The sequence below is a fragment of the Hipposideros armiger genome, unplaced genomic scaffold (assembly GCF_001890085.2).
Source record: "Hipposideros armiger isolate ML-2016 unplaced genomic scaffold, ASM189008v1 scaffold_102, whole genome shotgun sequence".
NCBI classification, from domain to species: Eukaryota; Metazoa; Chordata; class Mammalia; order Chiroptera; family Hipposideridae; genus Hipposideros; species Hipposideros armiger.
Window position 1 is genome coordinate 519,445 of NW_017731452.1, and position 17,415 is coordinate 536,859.

Here is a 17,415-nt window from a genome sequence, read left to right on the forward strand (position 1 = left end):
ACATCTTTATCTATCACAATTTATCCATTCGTCCATCATTGGACACTTAGGTTGTTTCAATATCTTGGCTATTGTAAATAATTCTTCAATGAACATGGTGGTTCATATAGCTTTCTGAGTTAGAATTTTCATGTTCTGCAGATAAATACCCAGAAATTAAATTGCTGGATCATAAGGTCACTCTATTTTTAATTTTCGGAGGGACCTCCCTACTGTTTTCCACAGTGGCCGCACCAACTTACATTCCCACCAACAGTGCATAAGGGTTCCCTTTTCTCCACATCCTGCCCAATATTTCCTATTTCCTCACCCGTTATAACTGGTGTGAGGTGATAGCTCATTGTGGATTTGGTTTGCATTTCCCTGATTATTAATGATGTTGCACATCTTTTCATGTATCTGTTAGCCATCTGTATGTTTTCTCTATTCAGATCCTATGCCCATTTTTAAATTAGAATTTTGTTCTATTGAGTTGTATGAGTTCTTTATATATTTTGTATATTAGACCCTTATTAGATACATGATTTGCGAATATTTTCTCCCAGTCAGTATGCTGCCTTTTCACTTAACTGATGGGTTTCCTTTATTGTGGAGAAGCTTTTTAGTATGATGTGGTCCCACTTATTTATTTTTGTTTTTGTTGCTTTTGCTGTTGGAGTCAGATTCAAAACTCATTACTAGGCTTATGTGGAGGGGCTTACGACCTGAATTTTCCTCTAGGAGTTCATGGGTTCAGGTCTTACAGTCAAGTCTTCAATCCATTTTGAGTTAATATTTGTGTATGGTAAAAGACAGTGGTCGAGTTTCATTCTTTTGCATGTGGCCATCCAGTTTACCCAACATCATTTATTGAAGAGAATGTCCTTTCCCCATTACATATTCCTGCTTCCTTTGTCATAAATTAATTGACCATATATGTTGATCAAGGTATTTAATTGACTTAATGGAATTCACCCTGTATTAGACTTCCACATAAAAAAATTGATCAGTGTTGATATAGTTCTGATTGAAATGTTTTATTCATAAACACACAGTTTAAAAAAAAAGCCTCAGGCTCAAAATAAGAGACTGAAATAATTCTTTATCTCTTCCTTCCCCCAAACAGATTTTCTAAATGTGCATGCCTATCCACATGGTGTAACAAAAGAACGAAACAAACCCACTTATGGAGTACTTACTATCTGTAAGTAATCAAGTGCCTTGCCACTGCTAGCTCCTGTTGTCTTTATAAACCATTTTAAATGAAGTGAATACTAAATAAATTTTTCAAAAGGATATACTTATATAAATAGATCACTGGAAAACAATAGTGGGATTAGGGGAAAGAGAATAGCTGTGAAATAGAAAAAAAAAGGCCAAAAAGGGAATGAATATATTAATTAGTTCCTTGAAGAACTGTGATTACATATCTACATATACACAAACACATACATATCTGAATAAAAGATTTACCACCTGGACAGCTGGTATAATGCTTAATATTTAAGAAAAGTTGAAAAAAAAAGGTGAAAGCTTTCCAAAAATCTGAAGATGAAATGATTTTAATGCAATATCCATTTTTTTTCAGACCATAGTGTATAATCTCTTTGGTTGAACATGGACGATATAGAAATATGTCCAAAAGTATGGACCAAGATGAAGTTGCTTTTGGTGTGGTGTGATTAAGAGAGTCTGTGGGCTATGCCTGTATTTCAACCTATATTACATTATTAATTCATATTTGGCCGGCCTCCAAAAAAGGGATCTAAGGTGGTGTAAGGAAAGGCTAAGCTTAGAACAAGGTTAACAAAATGCATCAGAGTCACTAAAAAACAGAGGAAGTTGATATGCTAACCATTAACGTTAATATGGTTTGAAAAAGCATACAATTGGACTAGGAGCTTCAATAGTACATCATGTTATAATTTCATTATCAAGCAGAAGGTATTATGGTAGTTCCTCAGGAGGTTTGCTTCGAGTTCAGAGTTCAAGAGTATTTCTCCCATGCAGTGGCATAAATTCATATGTTTTGGGGTCATGCAATAATAGACACCATCCTTGACAATAGCTTCCTATATGTCCTTAAAAATCAGCAAGTTTTCAGGAAACTTGACTGGGAGGATACAAACAAAACGAGCATTTCTTGAGTGACTACCATTGTCTTAGGGTGGACCTGTGCCTTAACCCCCACAATAACTCAAAGACGTGGGAACTATTATCTCCATTTTATCAAGGAAAGAAAAACTTGGGGCCCAGAGAGGAAGTGTGACTTGCCCACAATGATGGGGGTCACCAAAAGGAAAAGCTGGGATTCGGAGCCTGGTTTCTTCAGTTCAAATCCCACGCACGGCCTTTCTGCTACATTGTGATGCATTCTTCTCCAACCAAACAGATCCACATGCTCTTTTCAGCGCCTACCCACTGTGTGCTGTTGGGAGTAGACTATGGGAAATAATTGAGTTAACACAGAGAAGGTATTTAGAACAGGGCTTGCTTGGCACAGGTGAGCCCTCATAAATGTGAGCTGCTGTTTTTTTGTTGTTATTTCTGCTTGTCTTTGTCCTCTAGACCTACAGAACATACACTTATTCAGGGAAAAATTGACAGTGAATCTCTAGTACTGCATCCAATACATGCCAAATCTCATTACAGCGGTGCGTGGGGGCATGTCGATGGTCAGGTGGACTTTGGCAAAGAGAAACTTAATTTTTAACTTTTTAAAAATACATGAACCTAACAGAGCCTTGAGCCTGGCAATGAGACAGAGTGGCACTGGAAGACGTGATACGCAAGCTTAAGTTTAAGGGAGAAGCAAACTACAGCAGAGAAAAGACCCTTCCAGGTGAAGGAGAAAGGAATCCAGTATGTCCCGGACTTTCCATCCACAAGAAATATGCCAGCTCATTCCTAACAGCTGAAACAGAGACAAAAAAAGAGAAGAAATATATATTATTTTCCAGAATGGGTAAGCTCCAGAATCTAATTCTGATTTTTTTTTTTAAACATCTTAATGCTTCCTTTATAGGAAATGTGCTCAGGGTTAATGTTGAGATTTCATCCGCGCTAATTTCATTACCTGATCTTGAATGGTCATAGAGAATCAACAAAGAGAGAAATGACACAAAAGCCGACAAGAGAGGTTATGTTCTCAGAGGGAAAAACAGGCCTCTGTGCGTTCACCTGCCTAGGAGTATTAAAACATCAAAAAAATTTTAACTTTCCAGATTTTATAGTTTTGTTTTGTTTTGTTTTTTTCTTTTAAAGAGTGAGAATACTAAGAAAACATTATGCAGGTCTCAGTAGTAGATACACAGTATTTTTTTTGGATCCAGAGAACATACTTTTTATAACTTTTCTGTGAAAGGAGGGACTTTCTAGCTCAGATTACTTGGACAGTGTCAGTGTTTATTCTTGCCTTTTTTGAGCAGTCAGAAGAGATTTCTCTCAGTACTTCAAATAAATAAGATATCCAGCTGAACAAACACCATACATTTCCGTGGATGACTTTGGCTTCTTAAAGAATATTTCACTGTCTTTCTTCAAAATGTAAATGATTAAAGAGACCCCCTCCCCCTCCATCATATGAAACTCAAGGATGAAATGTTTCAAGTGGTGCAGATTCTATACAAGGAGGTATGTGGAGAAGCAAAAAGCCCCAGTTCAGTAAAAGAGCGTGATGTGTCACAGCGGAAATTAGAACAGTATTAAATAAGATACTTTACTTATGACATATTTTAACGGGAGTGGCTTTATAACATGAAAGCCAAACTTCAGCATTCCAAGTCAATCTCCACAATATTTTCTGAAAACAGCAAAATAAAAGCTTTTGTTTCTTAGATTCCTACTTAAAAACAAAACAAACCATCAAAAACAAAATAAAAACAACTAAATCCTAAAGATTATACACAGTCTGAAATAAGAATAATATGCTACACGAGCTTTGAAATGATCGGTGAGCCTTAATACCTTAATGGCTTTAAAAGAAGTCCAGGGTCTCTGGCCAATTTTCGAAACTGAAATCAAAACTCAGCAACACATGTTTCTTTAGAAAGAAAATTTGGGCCATCGATTAGCACAGCCCCCTTCAACTAAAGCAGCATGAAACAAATACTTGACTTTAGGAAACATAACTCACACAGTTCTTTATTCTTTTCATAAGCTCTCTTATTAAAGGACTAAATCTTATCTCCCATCATGAGGGAGAAAGGCATAAATACATAAAAAACAAAATGGGTGTATCCAGTACCCCTCTTATCCCGGAACGAGGGAGGACAAGAATGCAGAAAGGACGCAAATAGGAGAACAGCAAGGCAAAGAGAAACGTGTCAATAATGAAAGCTATGGCTTATGGCCAGGAAATATCAAGGCCAAAGAATAAATCTGCCACCCTATAGCCTACCAAAAAGCACACAGAAAGAAAAAAAAAAAAAAGAAGAAAAAAAGAAACCGAAACTGAACTTATAAAAAGCGATAGGCAGCCTCTGAGATGATCCCCAGTACTCCCTGGCTCCTGGTATTCACACCGCTGTGAAATCCTCTCCCCATGAATGTGGGTCAGAGCCACATGCTTCTAACAAAAAGAATGGGCAAACATCAGGAGATGCCGTGTCCGTGGTCAGGTTGTGCAGGACTGTGACTGCTGTCCTGCTGGTAGGCTGTTTCTTTCTTGGCTCACACACTTGGATAAAGGAAGCTGCCATGCTGGAGAGGTCTGTGTGACAAGGCACTGAGAGACGGGTCTCCCACTAAAAGCCAGAGAGGAACCACAGTACTCATTCCACTGGGCCCAAGGAACCGAACCCTGCCGACAAACACGTGAGCTTGGAAGTGGACCCTTCTGGAGTTGAGCCTTGAGATGGCTACAAGCCTGGCTGACACCTCAATTTGTGACAACTGTGCACTAACCCTAAAGGGCCTAGTGAAGCCATGTCCAGGTCCGAGACCCACAGAAACTGAGAAGTAAGTAGATAGGGTGTGAAATTTATAAAAGGACACAGGCTGAAACAGGTGCTTATGAGGGCAAACAACACACACACACACACACACACACACACAAAAACAACAACAACCCTACACATCAGGTCAGCTGACGCTGTGATTCAAAGCTCTATCTTTTTGTTTGCCTTCACTCCACTATGGCAGGTCTGGAATGGTCTGCCTTTCACAGACGGGCTCACCTCCGGCTCATCACTCCATTAATTCAAGTGCAATTGAGCTTTACTGAAAGTTTGGAAGCTGGACCCAAAAGATGCACAGAAGAATTTCGGAGCTGAAATGGTACCTTTGGAATCTGCTAGGTTAGATATTCCCAAGCGGAAGGAAGCCTGGCATTTTAACAATGACAACATCAGCAACAGCGACACTGTCATTAGTGGGTTTCTCCTGAAGTCGAATGTATATAATTCAATTGAAAGGGCTGCTTTTTGTCCCACAAGCATGTCCTGCACAGTTTTTGGCATTAAACTACCCATTCTTTTATAAAATGGTGGTGACGGTGGATGGTGGTGGGTGTGTTTTTCACCCAGAGTTTTCAGAATCAAAAGTGTAAACTCGCGTTGGTCTCTTGTTTTAATTTCCTTTCAACCTGCACTCTTCCGTAAAATCCAAAGCCACACGACAACTAATCTTAGTTAATAGACTCATTTTACAGATGAGAAAACTGAGGACCAGGGACAGCAAGTGACTTGTTCATAGACACACACTTGTTTATGTACAGCAAACTCGAAAATTACAATACATGAAACGAAATACAAAGATATAAGCCCATGAGTATGGAGCCTGGCACTTAGTTAAGTTCTTGGGTATCCAGAGAACATCAGAAATCCACTGATTTTCAAGGTATTCATTAATCTTCGTGTAGTAGGAAGGGGGCGGGGTGTGGATTTTAGTTTCTGAATAATTCAGAACACCAGATTCGAGTTCTCTTTATTGCTGCTAGAAAAACATTCCCTTCCACCTCACAAGGAAAAATCAACGTGTCCGGTGAGTTATACAAGAATCAATGTTCATAGAAGAAACATTTCAGAAACATCAGCGTGGGGCAACGCAAACTCCTGGCATCTGTTTAATCGTGCTGGCCTCCAGTGTCTAAACTGCGCTGTGGCCAAAAATCACTGGAAAGAAGTATGAAATTGGAGAAGAGGAAACTGAAAGGGGGAGGATCAAAGAAGGCACCACTAACTTAAAAGCAATAAAAGAGCTAGAAAGAGAGTTAAGACGAGGCAATGCATTACCCAAGCGCCAACGGGGACACAGAAGAAAAGGCAACGGGGAAGATAAAACTAGGGGAATTTCAAATCTTGGTTAAATGTTCATTAAATAATTTTTCACACATATTAAGGCCAGATAGTCACTTTTCTCCCCTCCCGGGTGTTCACTGGGGAACAAAGGCCTAGCCAGGCTCAAAACAGTAAAAAGCGAGGCAGAGAAAAATACAGCGATGAGACACTACGGCCTCACAAAGCCAGGCATGTTTTCCTTCTGTTTGCTGTTAACGAGGAAGGGCTCAGCATTCCTTGAAGCTAAGGTGGACTGCGGGCAGCTTTACACAAGCAGCCAGGAGGCCTTCCAGTACACACGATGGAAACCCATTGAGCCCTACCTCCCACTCTGCAGGTTGCTGCCTCAGCGCTTGCTCTGACTCCTATTATGACGTTTTCATGCTTAATGTTCATTCACAGGGAGAATGAGACCTTCTGTGACAGACACAGCACCATCATTATGAGACTGGGCAAGGCTTTTCTCGTCTGCACAAATAATGATGATAATAATAACAATAACAATAATAATACATTTTTACTGAGTATCAAGCATGTTCTGATTACTACGTGTTCATGATCTTTAATTCTCAACACAAGTTAATCATAATACCAGTGAATGTCTATCAAGCATCTACACACTCCAAATGTTATACATCCAGGGTCTCCTTCAAGTCTCAGCACAAGTAGGTATAACATCTCAGTTTTACACAAGAATTTTAATCAGGGTATGAAGTGTGCCTAAGAATTGGCATGGGATGGAGCTGGGGTTGAACCTGAGAGCTGCCCAGCTCTAAAGCTTATCCTGTCTTTCCTATCCCTTGCTGTTCTCTTCTTAAATATCTTCCCTCCCTACACACACATCTGCATAGATCCTTCATGTGTCCCTTGCCCAGGAGTCTGGGGGGTGCCCTTGGTTCTGGTCCCAGCTCTCCTATGTACCAGCTATGCGACTCTGGGTGGGTTCGCTAGCCTCATCTGCTTCTTTATCTACAGATTTTGAGATTCAATACCCTGCACCTCAGGAAGACTAATGATAAGGAACATACTAATGACTGCCATTCATTAATCACCTAATCATCTTTCGTTTACTCATTTACAAATATTTACTGAGCATTTACTTTATGGACCAGGGACATAGTAGCAGTGCAAAGGCAAAAACAGCACTTTCCAGAGAGTGGGAGACAGACATTAAATACAGCACTACAGAAATCATTTCTCTAAATGGCATTTGTGTTAAATGCTATGAAGGAGAAATTCCAAGGACCCTTCATTCATTCATTCAGTACGTTTTATACATCAGATAGTATTGTATTATAAGAACTGACTCTTATGAGAGCTTAATAAGGGGACGTCTTGACCACATCTTGATCTAATGCTTCCTGGAGGGGCGATGGGATTGACATTTGAAGGATGAGTAGAAAGTAACTAAGAGTGGAGGAAAGGAGTATTCTAGACGAAAGAACAGTATGCTTTAACATCCTGAAGAAGAAAAAAGAATGGGGCTGAAAGTGGCTTGAGGTAAAGCTGGTTGAAAGGAAGGGGACCAGATAAGGCCAGGTGCCTTTCATTCAATCCTCACTTGCTTTCATGATGACCCTCTAAAATAGACAGCATTCCCATACGACCTATGAGAAAACTATACAAGTATGCACACCTATTCAATAGTGCCTGTTCAAGAGCCGTTATTCCACTCTTTTTCCTTGCCATCAGATCTCGTCTCCCACCCTAGAGACACAAAAAGCCAGAAATGTACTTTCCCAGTCTCCCCTGCATTACAAGATATGGACAAGTGACTCAATTCTAGCCAGTGGGAGCTCAGATGAAGTCTTCTAGGGAGGCCAGTTTGGCACAGAATATTCTCCTTCTTAATAAGAGAGGGAGGCATGCAAGGAGGGGCCCCATTCCTCCCATCTTGTCTTCAGACCTTATCATGCAAGATGCGGTGATGGTTGGCGCTGCTGCAGCCACCTCATAAGCATGAGGGAAAAACCTAGACAATCACAAAGGAGCTGCTTGCATGGTAATCAAACACACTCCTAGCCGCCTCAGGACTTCTGGGTATATGAGAAAATCAAATCTCCTACTATTCCAACAACTTTTAACTGGGTGATAATAACTCACGGCCCAAAACGTCTGAACTGATGTAGAAAATGAGCCTCGGAGAGGCTGAATAATTACAAAATCATAAAACTAAAAAAAAAAGGAGGAAACCTCAGTTTTGAATATAGGCCTAGTGATTCTAAATCCTTTGTTCTTTTTCACTTTACCCTCTCTCTTGGACTCAGAATTGAGCAAACCTTGCAAACCGTAAAACTCCAGACAGAACTGAGAGATGACTAATAAAACCAATGCTAATGATAATGCTGGAGTTCAGAAGAATTTTGAGACTACGGGGATGTGGCCTTGGCGAGAAAAGCTCAGCCACCAGGTCCACTGTGGGGCTCTGCAGGAAAGCTCACGTGTGGCCCAACCACAGAGGAGTCCTAGGAGCCTGGGTTTTCTAACATATCTGGACTGGCAAGAGCAAGGCGGCCAGAGAATTCAACCCTCACTAGGGAGTCTCAAAATATTTAGATTAGTCAAGAATATGCTGAAATTTCCACTTTGAAAATCCTATTTCCTCCCTGCAACACAGAAAGACGGCCCCTGCTTTCTATTCCAATGTGTCAAGAGATTCAAACGGGGTTTTTTGCCCTTGATAGTATCTAGAGTGTAGTCAGCTGCAGGTATTTAAAGGGGAGGTGGGGGGGGGGCATATTTTTCTAAACTACTAATTTAAAGAACAAATCAACATCTATTATCTCCTTCATTATATTTTAAATTGTCCGACTATAAATCACCCTGCAGCAGGTTATTCAAGGGCAGAATTACCCAGCTTGGCTTTCCCGAAGGTTAGAAGAATGACATCTTGTGCTTTTTCTAGTTATAATTTATAACTGTGCAACAGAACCAGCAACGCAGGCCCATCCATTAGCAGGGCAGTGGCACATCTGTTAAAACTCAGCACAATGACTGGCTTTACACGGCCCCAGGAAACGTAACCCAATCGTTTCAGAAGTTCTACAAACTCCAGCTATTTTTTTTCAATGTACAATGATTTGAAAACGCAGTTCCCTAAAACATCTGCTAAGCTCTCGCTACCCTCACACAAGATATTCTTTCTACTGTTACCTTCCAACACAAATATTTGGTTGCACAAAACGCCCTACGAGGCACGTGACAGTGCTCAGCTTCCCATCGACACGCCGGCCCGCAAAAAGCTGGAGTGGACCTAGGGACTCCAGCTAAGGGGTTGTTTACCAGAACTGAAAGCTTAGGTAGGGAACAGAACGGATGGGCAGAGGGTTAATTTCGCAAAGGTGCTTTCAAACATGTTGAAAAAGCGAGCGTGCCTGAACGACGAGATATGTCCACTGCGGTGCACTAGACAAAGACAGTGGGCTTGGGGATTGATCGCTGGTGAGGGGCTGAAGGGGAAACACTATTTTATCCTGTTCTTTTTACATGCAAAATGAGGATAATAATTCTAACATTGTACGACGGTTGTGAGACACATGAAGACATATATGCTAAGATACATAAAGCCTCACGGTGCCTGGCCTACGCTGTCAGGTTGCATCTTACTTGACAGTGTGGCCGGAATCCAAAGTCATCACACACGGCAACCACTGCAAAGGGACAAAATTATTTTTGAAAGTATAATCTGCCTGGCTTTATGAATTCAGCCCCATAAAGCAATGCGTGTGCATGAATATATCATATATACTAACATACTATAATAATAATATGTATATATATATGCATGCATGTGCAAAATATAATTTTAGACTATTCTAATTGCATAAAAAAGAGACAGGAAATAAACATATAACGCATACATGATGGGAGGTGACTTGATTATTTGACAGGTTCCGGCAAACTTTAGTTTCCTTTTAAGATGTTTCAAAAGCAGCTAGTTGAAGAATCCTGCATCATTTTTTTAAACATTAAAAAAAAATCATATTCCCATTTTTATCTACTTATTTTGACTTTATCATAAACTGGAGGGAGAGGGGACAAAACGTCTAATTAGACCTCAAGAGGAAGAGGTGGCAGAGGCAGGGCTTTACCAGTGGGGGTCGCTGTGCTGAGAATTAATCCCTATGAGTTTCTCATTAGTGATTATTATACTGCAGGCGGCCAAAATGGAAAAATTAATTAATTTCAAAGTGATAATGCATTTACAGCAACAATTAGAAATGTATAACTGTAAAAGGGCAACATTTAAAAGACAGATTACATTTAATAAAGTTGCACAAGAACATCCAATTGTAAAATTACTGATCTGCAACAATATTCCTTAAAGAGGCACTTAAAATAGCCTGACTCCATGAAGGGTGACCTAATTACTGTAACTAAAATCACCATAGTCACAGCAAGTCACAGCAAATAAAAAAGGGACGTTGATATTACAATACTGCTGTTTAATACTTAGGGGAGCCAGCTATAGTGGAGAAGCGAAGGGCAGGACTTCCAAGCACGAGGCTGGGTTGTGTTTCTTGTTTCCTTGACCTTGTGTAATGGAATGTACACTCCAGCAACACTCATGTCAAAAGGAAAACATTGTCTCTGAAGTGAAACGCAGAAAGGGGTGACAGAGCACACAGGACACTAGCCATCTGGTGACGGGGACACTGAATCTATGCCGAGCTTCTTCATGAGCATTTAGAAATCCCATGTTTACATGGGGTAGGAACAGAAATGCAACTACATGGCTTGTGTCCAAAAATATGTTCGCATTACAATGGCAGAAGTGCAACCTTCATCCATGAAACAGAAGTCTTATCATGATGGAAGCAATGCCAAGCAACACACAGAAGGATAAAACAAGTGGGTGACTTTTCCAATAAGCCCAGTCTGTCTACCAGTGAAATACAGTGATCCCAGGTCTATACTCAAGCTGATTCCTCTTCGGAATACAGAGCCCTAAACGTTTATGAAAAAAGAAGCGATCGGCTGTGAATTTGACAAGTGAGTTCATAATTCCCATTCCATCTCTTTATAAACTTAATCATATGGAACTCTGACGGATAAAAAAATACCACCGCATACCAAAATATAAAAAGATATTAGAGAGAATTTTCCTAAACATCTAAACTTAGCTACATATTTCATAGTCTTCCTAATCTATAGGCGTATCTAAAATAAAGACATTTCTGACATTTAAAAGATGCTGTTTTGCAATCACTTGTACACCCTACAATGGCTTCTGCAGGAATCAGATGTACAGGTTGGAGAACCAAGACGTCTCCCCCTGGGCACCCTTCCTATGTTGCCAATCACCCTCTCCCTGGGCTTCTGGAGCCAGGGACAGAGGTCCCCCAACACCACCACCGGACTCCTAATTTACAGAGTTCTTTAGTTCCATGACCCTTGTATCCATCAGCAGCAATTGCATTTTGGAAAATAATCTTGAGGACCAAGGTAACACAACAAGAATAACAACCATCATGACAAGAAGTACTGCACATCTTCTACACAAGAGACACTGTGCTACACACATTATTTAAACTTGCTTTCCAATATGGCGGCCATTAGGCACATCTGGCTATTTAAGTCTAAATTAATTTAAATTAAATTAAATTAAAATTTTAGTTCCTCAGTTATATTAGCCACTTTTCAAGGGCTCCATAGCCATATGTGTCCAGCGGATACCATACTAGCTAGATTAAGATCCATGGTTTAGAAATATACCACACCAAATATATTGTATAAAATATGCATTCTTCATTCAAGCTACTTCTTACTAAAACGCTTTCATGGAGGAAGTTTTAAGATACAGTTGTTATATATATATATATATATATATATATATATATATATATATATATATATGGCCATCAAAAACGTAAAATCGTCATATTTACCTTTGTGAGTCTTTCCAAATCTAACCACAGTAGTGTGCTTCATCCAAAAGGATTTGTCTTCGGGGAAATAAAGAATAAAACACACTTCTCGCCGACGAAGTATACCCCAAAAGAGGTTTACACCCATTAAAAGAAGAATATAGAACATCAGATACAGACTCTCAGTGGAAACAAAGGAGTCGCATCAGCTGAGAATTCAATAGTCACAAGTCCATGTTTTTCACCTACTAACACAAAACACAGTTTCCAAGTACCACACTTTCTGAATAACAAGTTTTAAAAAATCACATCAAAAGAAAGAAAACCAATCATTGCCATCAAGACTTTCGGCCATACTTAACACAATATTGAAAAACCACATCTTCTATCTGGCCCTCGGAGACACCTTTAGAGAAACAGATGCAACCTAGAGTCAATGGAAATGTGTTCAAGAGCCCTTTCCAACTGTTTTAATAGGCCTGATGATGTGATTATCAAGAACAGACTCATCATTACACGAAGCCAGAGGCTGCAGAAAACACACATCTGGGTTTCTCTAGGATCCTTCCCATAAAGGCACACTGAAGGTGTCTGCGGTGACAGAAGCCGTCCACTTACCATAGACTTGGTGAAGGGTCTGGCCAAGGTAAACAGTAGCGTGTACACCCACCAGTTGCGATGAATGGAGGAGTACATCATGTTCCCAGGATGCACTGCGTTGGAGGTGACCCCACGTGGGGAGAGGCGGCGATGAAGCTCATTGGAGAAGAGAATGTTGCAGAGTTTGGACCGGTTGTAAGCCAGCATGGCCCAGTAGTCATTTTTAGATGGAGACAGGCGGCTAAAGTCTAGATTTCCCGAGGAATTGTTAATATCTGTAAATCTAAAAAAAAAATAGGAAACATGACATGAAGCAGCCAATCTCTGACTTCTGATATAGCTTTGTTAAAATTTTTATTACGAATCTGCAAAACTATGCAGAGACTACTGAAAACTCAGTTGTGCAAACGTCGAGACCAAGTCTCCCTTGCAAATAGACAATGGTGATTTAACAATATAAACCAACTGGACCCAAAGACAGACCCAATAAAGGCCCAAACTCATAAATGGAGAGGTCTTAACATACTGAACACTGAGTCCCCATCCCCCACTCCCTCACCCCCCCCCACCCTGCCTCTAACATATTTTTTTTTTCAAAACCTTCAACAGGAAGTTCAAGGATAATTCAATTAAATGGAAAAGCATCTTAAATAAAGGGCTGCTGCTTTTGGAAACAGAAAGATATCACATTCCTAACCTTTGACGGGGCTTTCCTGGGTTATTTTAGCCAACGCTTGAGTCCTGTATATTTTCATTTGAGCATCCAAGTAAATATATAGATGAGTCTTGCTGCCTCCAAGACTCTTTTCAAGATTAAAAATTAATGATTATAAAGGGGTTATAACCTTGGTGAGGTGCCATCAATAGTCTTATATGTTTAAAAGGCAAATATAAACAAAGCCAAAATGAGTTCTGGCAGAGCCTAATGTTTTTAAGTATACCCATGGCATGGATACACACAAATCAAAGTAAGTAGTTGATGTTTTATAATTGGGTCTGACGGAGTCGTTAAACACCAGCTGTTTGTTTGTTTGTTTCTTTCCTTCCTTTTTTCTTTCTTTCTCTTCTTTTCCCTTTTTAAATGAAACAAAGTAATAATTGCCCTTACTACTTAAAAAAATGGATCATAACAAAAGGAATTTTCTAGATGATGGTCTCATCTTTGTTAAGAACCTTTGTTAATAGTTTGCTTCATTAAATTAACTCTGGGCATGTGCACTGAGTAATAAGGAAGCATAAGAGTAATCCCGACAACTGCTACGGAAAACAAAAGCAAAAGGTAAAAGGAAATTATGGAATAATCTGCTTGTTCCTTAATATGGGCAGTTCAGTTGAACTCTGACCCAGGAAAGCATCACAGGGGCAGATGAAATGCATGTTTTAATGGAAATTAAATATCCCTTTTCCAGGACTCAGTCAGTGACATCCAATTTCTAGTGTTAAATGACTTTGTTGCTCTCATCAGCAGGTTTGATGGCCAGAAACACCATGGTGGATATGGCAATGGGACCTTGAAATTAATTGTCGGCTGCCTGTTTCCAAGTCCCCAAACCACAGGAAGAGCCTGGACTTCGAAGCTTAATTGTCTAAGGCAGTGGAAGTTGGTGGGAAATTTGAAACTTTATGGGAGCCTTTTCCTGGTTGTCATAATGATTGCCGGTGGGGGCTGGGGATGGCAGATACCCTGCAAGGCAGGGAGGGTCTTGCTCAGTGAGGACTTCCGCGCTGGACAGCCATGCAGAGGAAGGGCCTCTGTGTAATTATCTGAACCTAGAGCCTCACTCTTTTTTACATATATGCACAAGTAACACCCACTTACTTCCCAGAAATGTAGTGCAACAATTATGTAAATGAGGAATGGATCACTTTCAGAGTTTGTGATTTTTTTGCAGGGTGGGGAGGTGAGGCCTGAGTCGGTGCTGGCGGGAGTGGAGTCTGTAATGCCACAGGCCTGTTACCAGTGCGCACTTGTGAACATCCCAGTCCAGGTGATTTATGCAAGGGCACGGCATCTGATTACTTACCTTTCCTGGAGCCCTGCCCAAGCATTTACATGTTGATTTACAAATGCGATTTTGCTTCACATTTATTTTTTTCCTTTATATTACAGTAAGCTAGCATATTGAATTAAGATATATGTAGGCAGGGAAGTTACATTATTTCTGAACTACATAGTAATAAGGTGTTACACACAAGTTGTTATAGAAATCAACTGTTGAGTTGAGAACCCAGTGTTCCAAGACAAGGGCCGTGTCTTAGCAATGCTACCTACTCTGAGCTCAAAAGAGCATTGAGGATTTAGACAATATCTAAAAACTATGGGATAAATACAACATCCTCCATTCTTACTCTCCACTCTTCTTTTCCTCACCTGTTGCTGGAAACCCTGCTTGGCATATTTGTTTAGTCCAGCGCAGCTCAGGTCCCATTTCTTCCAGGAAGTTCTCCCTAACTAACTCTTCCGCTGCCGGTCCTCACGTTGATGGCAGTGGAAGACATATCGAAAAATGCCATGCAAACCAGATTGAAATACATGTTTCCAGGGAAATTAGGTATCCAGTCTCCACAACCCCAGTCCATGATATGCCTAGTAGTCAATAACCCTGCCACCCCTCCAAGATCAGCAACAAAGCAAATCAGGTCATCTTTGCAATTTGTCTGCATATTGTCCTTACCATACCAGACAGCAAGGTTCCAATGCTAGACTGTGAATTCTTAGGTGGATAGGGAGCCCTTTGCATGCTGCCTAGTTTAATACCTAACACATAGTAGTACTAAATACAAATTAAGAGACTTGAAGTTGGATCATGGGTTAAGAATTCTAAACTAAGGGCTAAGTCTCCCTTATTACAAAAAGCTTTGTTTCAAGCCTTACTCAAAATGCAAATTTTACCATTAGGTTCAGATCCTGTGCTCTTCATTAGAGACAATGAAGAATGTGGCACTTTGCATGTGGCATTTTTCTAATGTTTAGGATAAGTACCCTGCTTTGGTTTTTTTTGTTTTGTTTTGTTTTAAAGATTTTTATTGGGGTATTGGGGAAAGGGGAACAGACACGTTGCTATCCTTTTGTTCTTCAGTCTAGCTGTGGAGGACGTCGCTTCACTGGCCCAAGTTGGCACCATCATTGCGCTCTTCCCGGGCGAGGCAGATCAGTCGCCGGCTTCTGGACGGCCGCTCACTGCGGTTGCTGGCCACTCACACTGGCTGCCGGCTACACACGGTAGCCCATGGCAACCCACTGCAGCAGGTGCTGTAGCCTATGCTGTTACCGGCGACTCACAGCAGCCCAGCTCCAGGTCGAGCTGTTGTTCAGCATCTTAGCTGTAGATGGCAGTGTCACTGGCCCTTATATGTGGGATCCGAACTGGGGCTCTCTGGCATCCCAAGCCAGCTCTTAACCAATGCTCCACTCGGCCGGCTCCCCTGCTTTGTTTTTTAAAGACAATGTAGAAGTGTTCATGACTGGGAAACACTGGGTTGATTAAACTCCTAAGAGAAGTCATTCCTTTGTAGACCCCAATCTAGAAATAAGGCACATGTGCGCGCGCGCGCGCACACACACACACACACACACACACACACACACACACACACACACACGTCCCCCATGATGAGAAATTAGATGGAGCCAGGCTGAATGAAGATTTTGAGGTAGAAGCACATCTGCTAAATACCAGGCCCCCACCCTAAGTGGACCCCTGACTTCCTGCCTTGCTGATCTCCTGGGCAGCAAACCCATTTTTACGATCTGATTGGCTTGTATTGACAGTCGTGCAGGACACAGGAAGGGTGGACAAGCTCTCTGACTCCTCTGGGCCAGGGCAGGCTTCCTGAAAAGGGACCCTATTCCCCTCTCAGCTCGAGAGGCAGTAAAACAACTCATCAAAGGCTGCCTGCTCTATTTTTAAGTTGAATAACTGACAAAGCCAAACAATCATGTCTTAATAGAACGATTCTCCTACCAGTACTCTAGCGTGTTAACATTTGCTCTCTGGACATTAACATTTGCTGCTGGAGGGGACCTCTAGCTTGTATGTTTCTATATATACTGCTCTCTTATTATTAGGTGTTTTTTTTTAGCTGAGGATTTTTAAATCACCAAACTAAAGTAATTAGGCTGGATTCTATGTAGACAAAAGCTAGTATGTTCAAAGAATACGACTGAATTTGCATCAGACGCTGTGTGTGTGTGTGTGTGTGTGTGTGTGTGTGTGTGTGTGGTAGCTTGGCGTTCATCTTAATACATGCCATTTAGAGTGGTTCAGCCAGCGCTCCACTCTTTTCCTTCTATTTTAATTGTTATCTGAAAATTTTTCACAGCAAGGACGTCAAGTTCTCCTTTTAATATGATGTGTTTTAGGTATGCAGAAACTCAACTCACTGGCTCAGGCTCCGGATAAGTAACAAAAATATAGTGAAGACGTGGGGAAGCTAATAAATATTTTGCCTTGGGGCAGTCTGGTATAATATTTTCTGCAAACATGGGACTTTATTTTTCCCCTAACAGGGGGTCTTGACTCCAACGAAGAGATTCCGCCAAGGTTTATGGAGGTAATTAGATATCAACATTTCCATTTTACAACACGGGTTAAGGCTCTGGGTCCTTGAGCAGTGAGGGAGTGCGTTCTCAGCACAGTGCACTCAGTGCGCTGGCTCTCGGGTGCTATGGGCAACCGTGAGAGCATAGT

General features: G+C 40.9%; 1 protein-coding gene across 1 annotated transcript in view; it reads right to left on the minus strand.

Moving 5' to 3' along the window:
- The window catches only part of LOC109384781 (WW domain-containing oxidoreductase-like), a gene marked incomplete at its 3' end in the record, with an annotated part of 561,210 nt that overhangs the window by 515,347 nt on the left and 28,448 nt on the right, over positions 1–17,415 (minus strand). Inside the window, exon 3 of the mRNA XM_019646403.1 lies at positions 12,743–13,007. Coding sequence (XP_019501948.1) covers positions 12,743–13,007 — 265 coding nt within the window. The remainder of the gene's footprint in view (positions 1–12,742; positions 13,008–17,415) is intronic.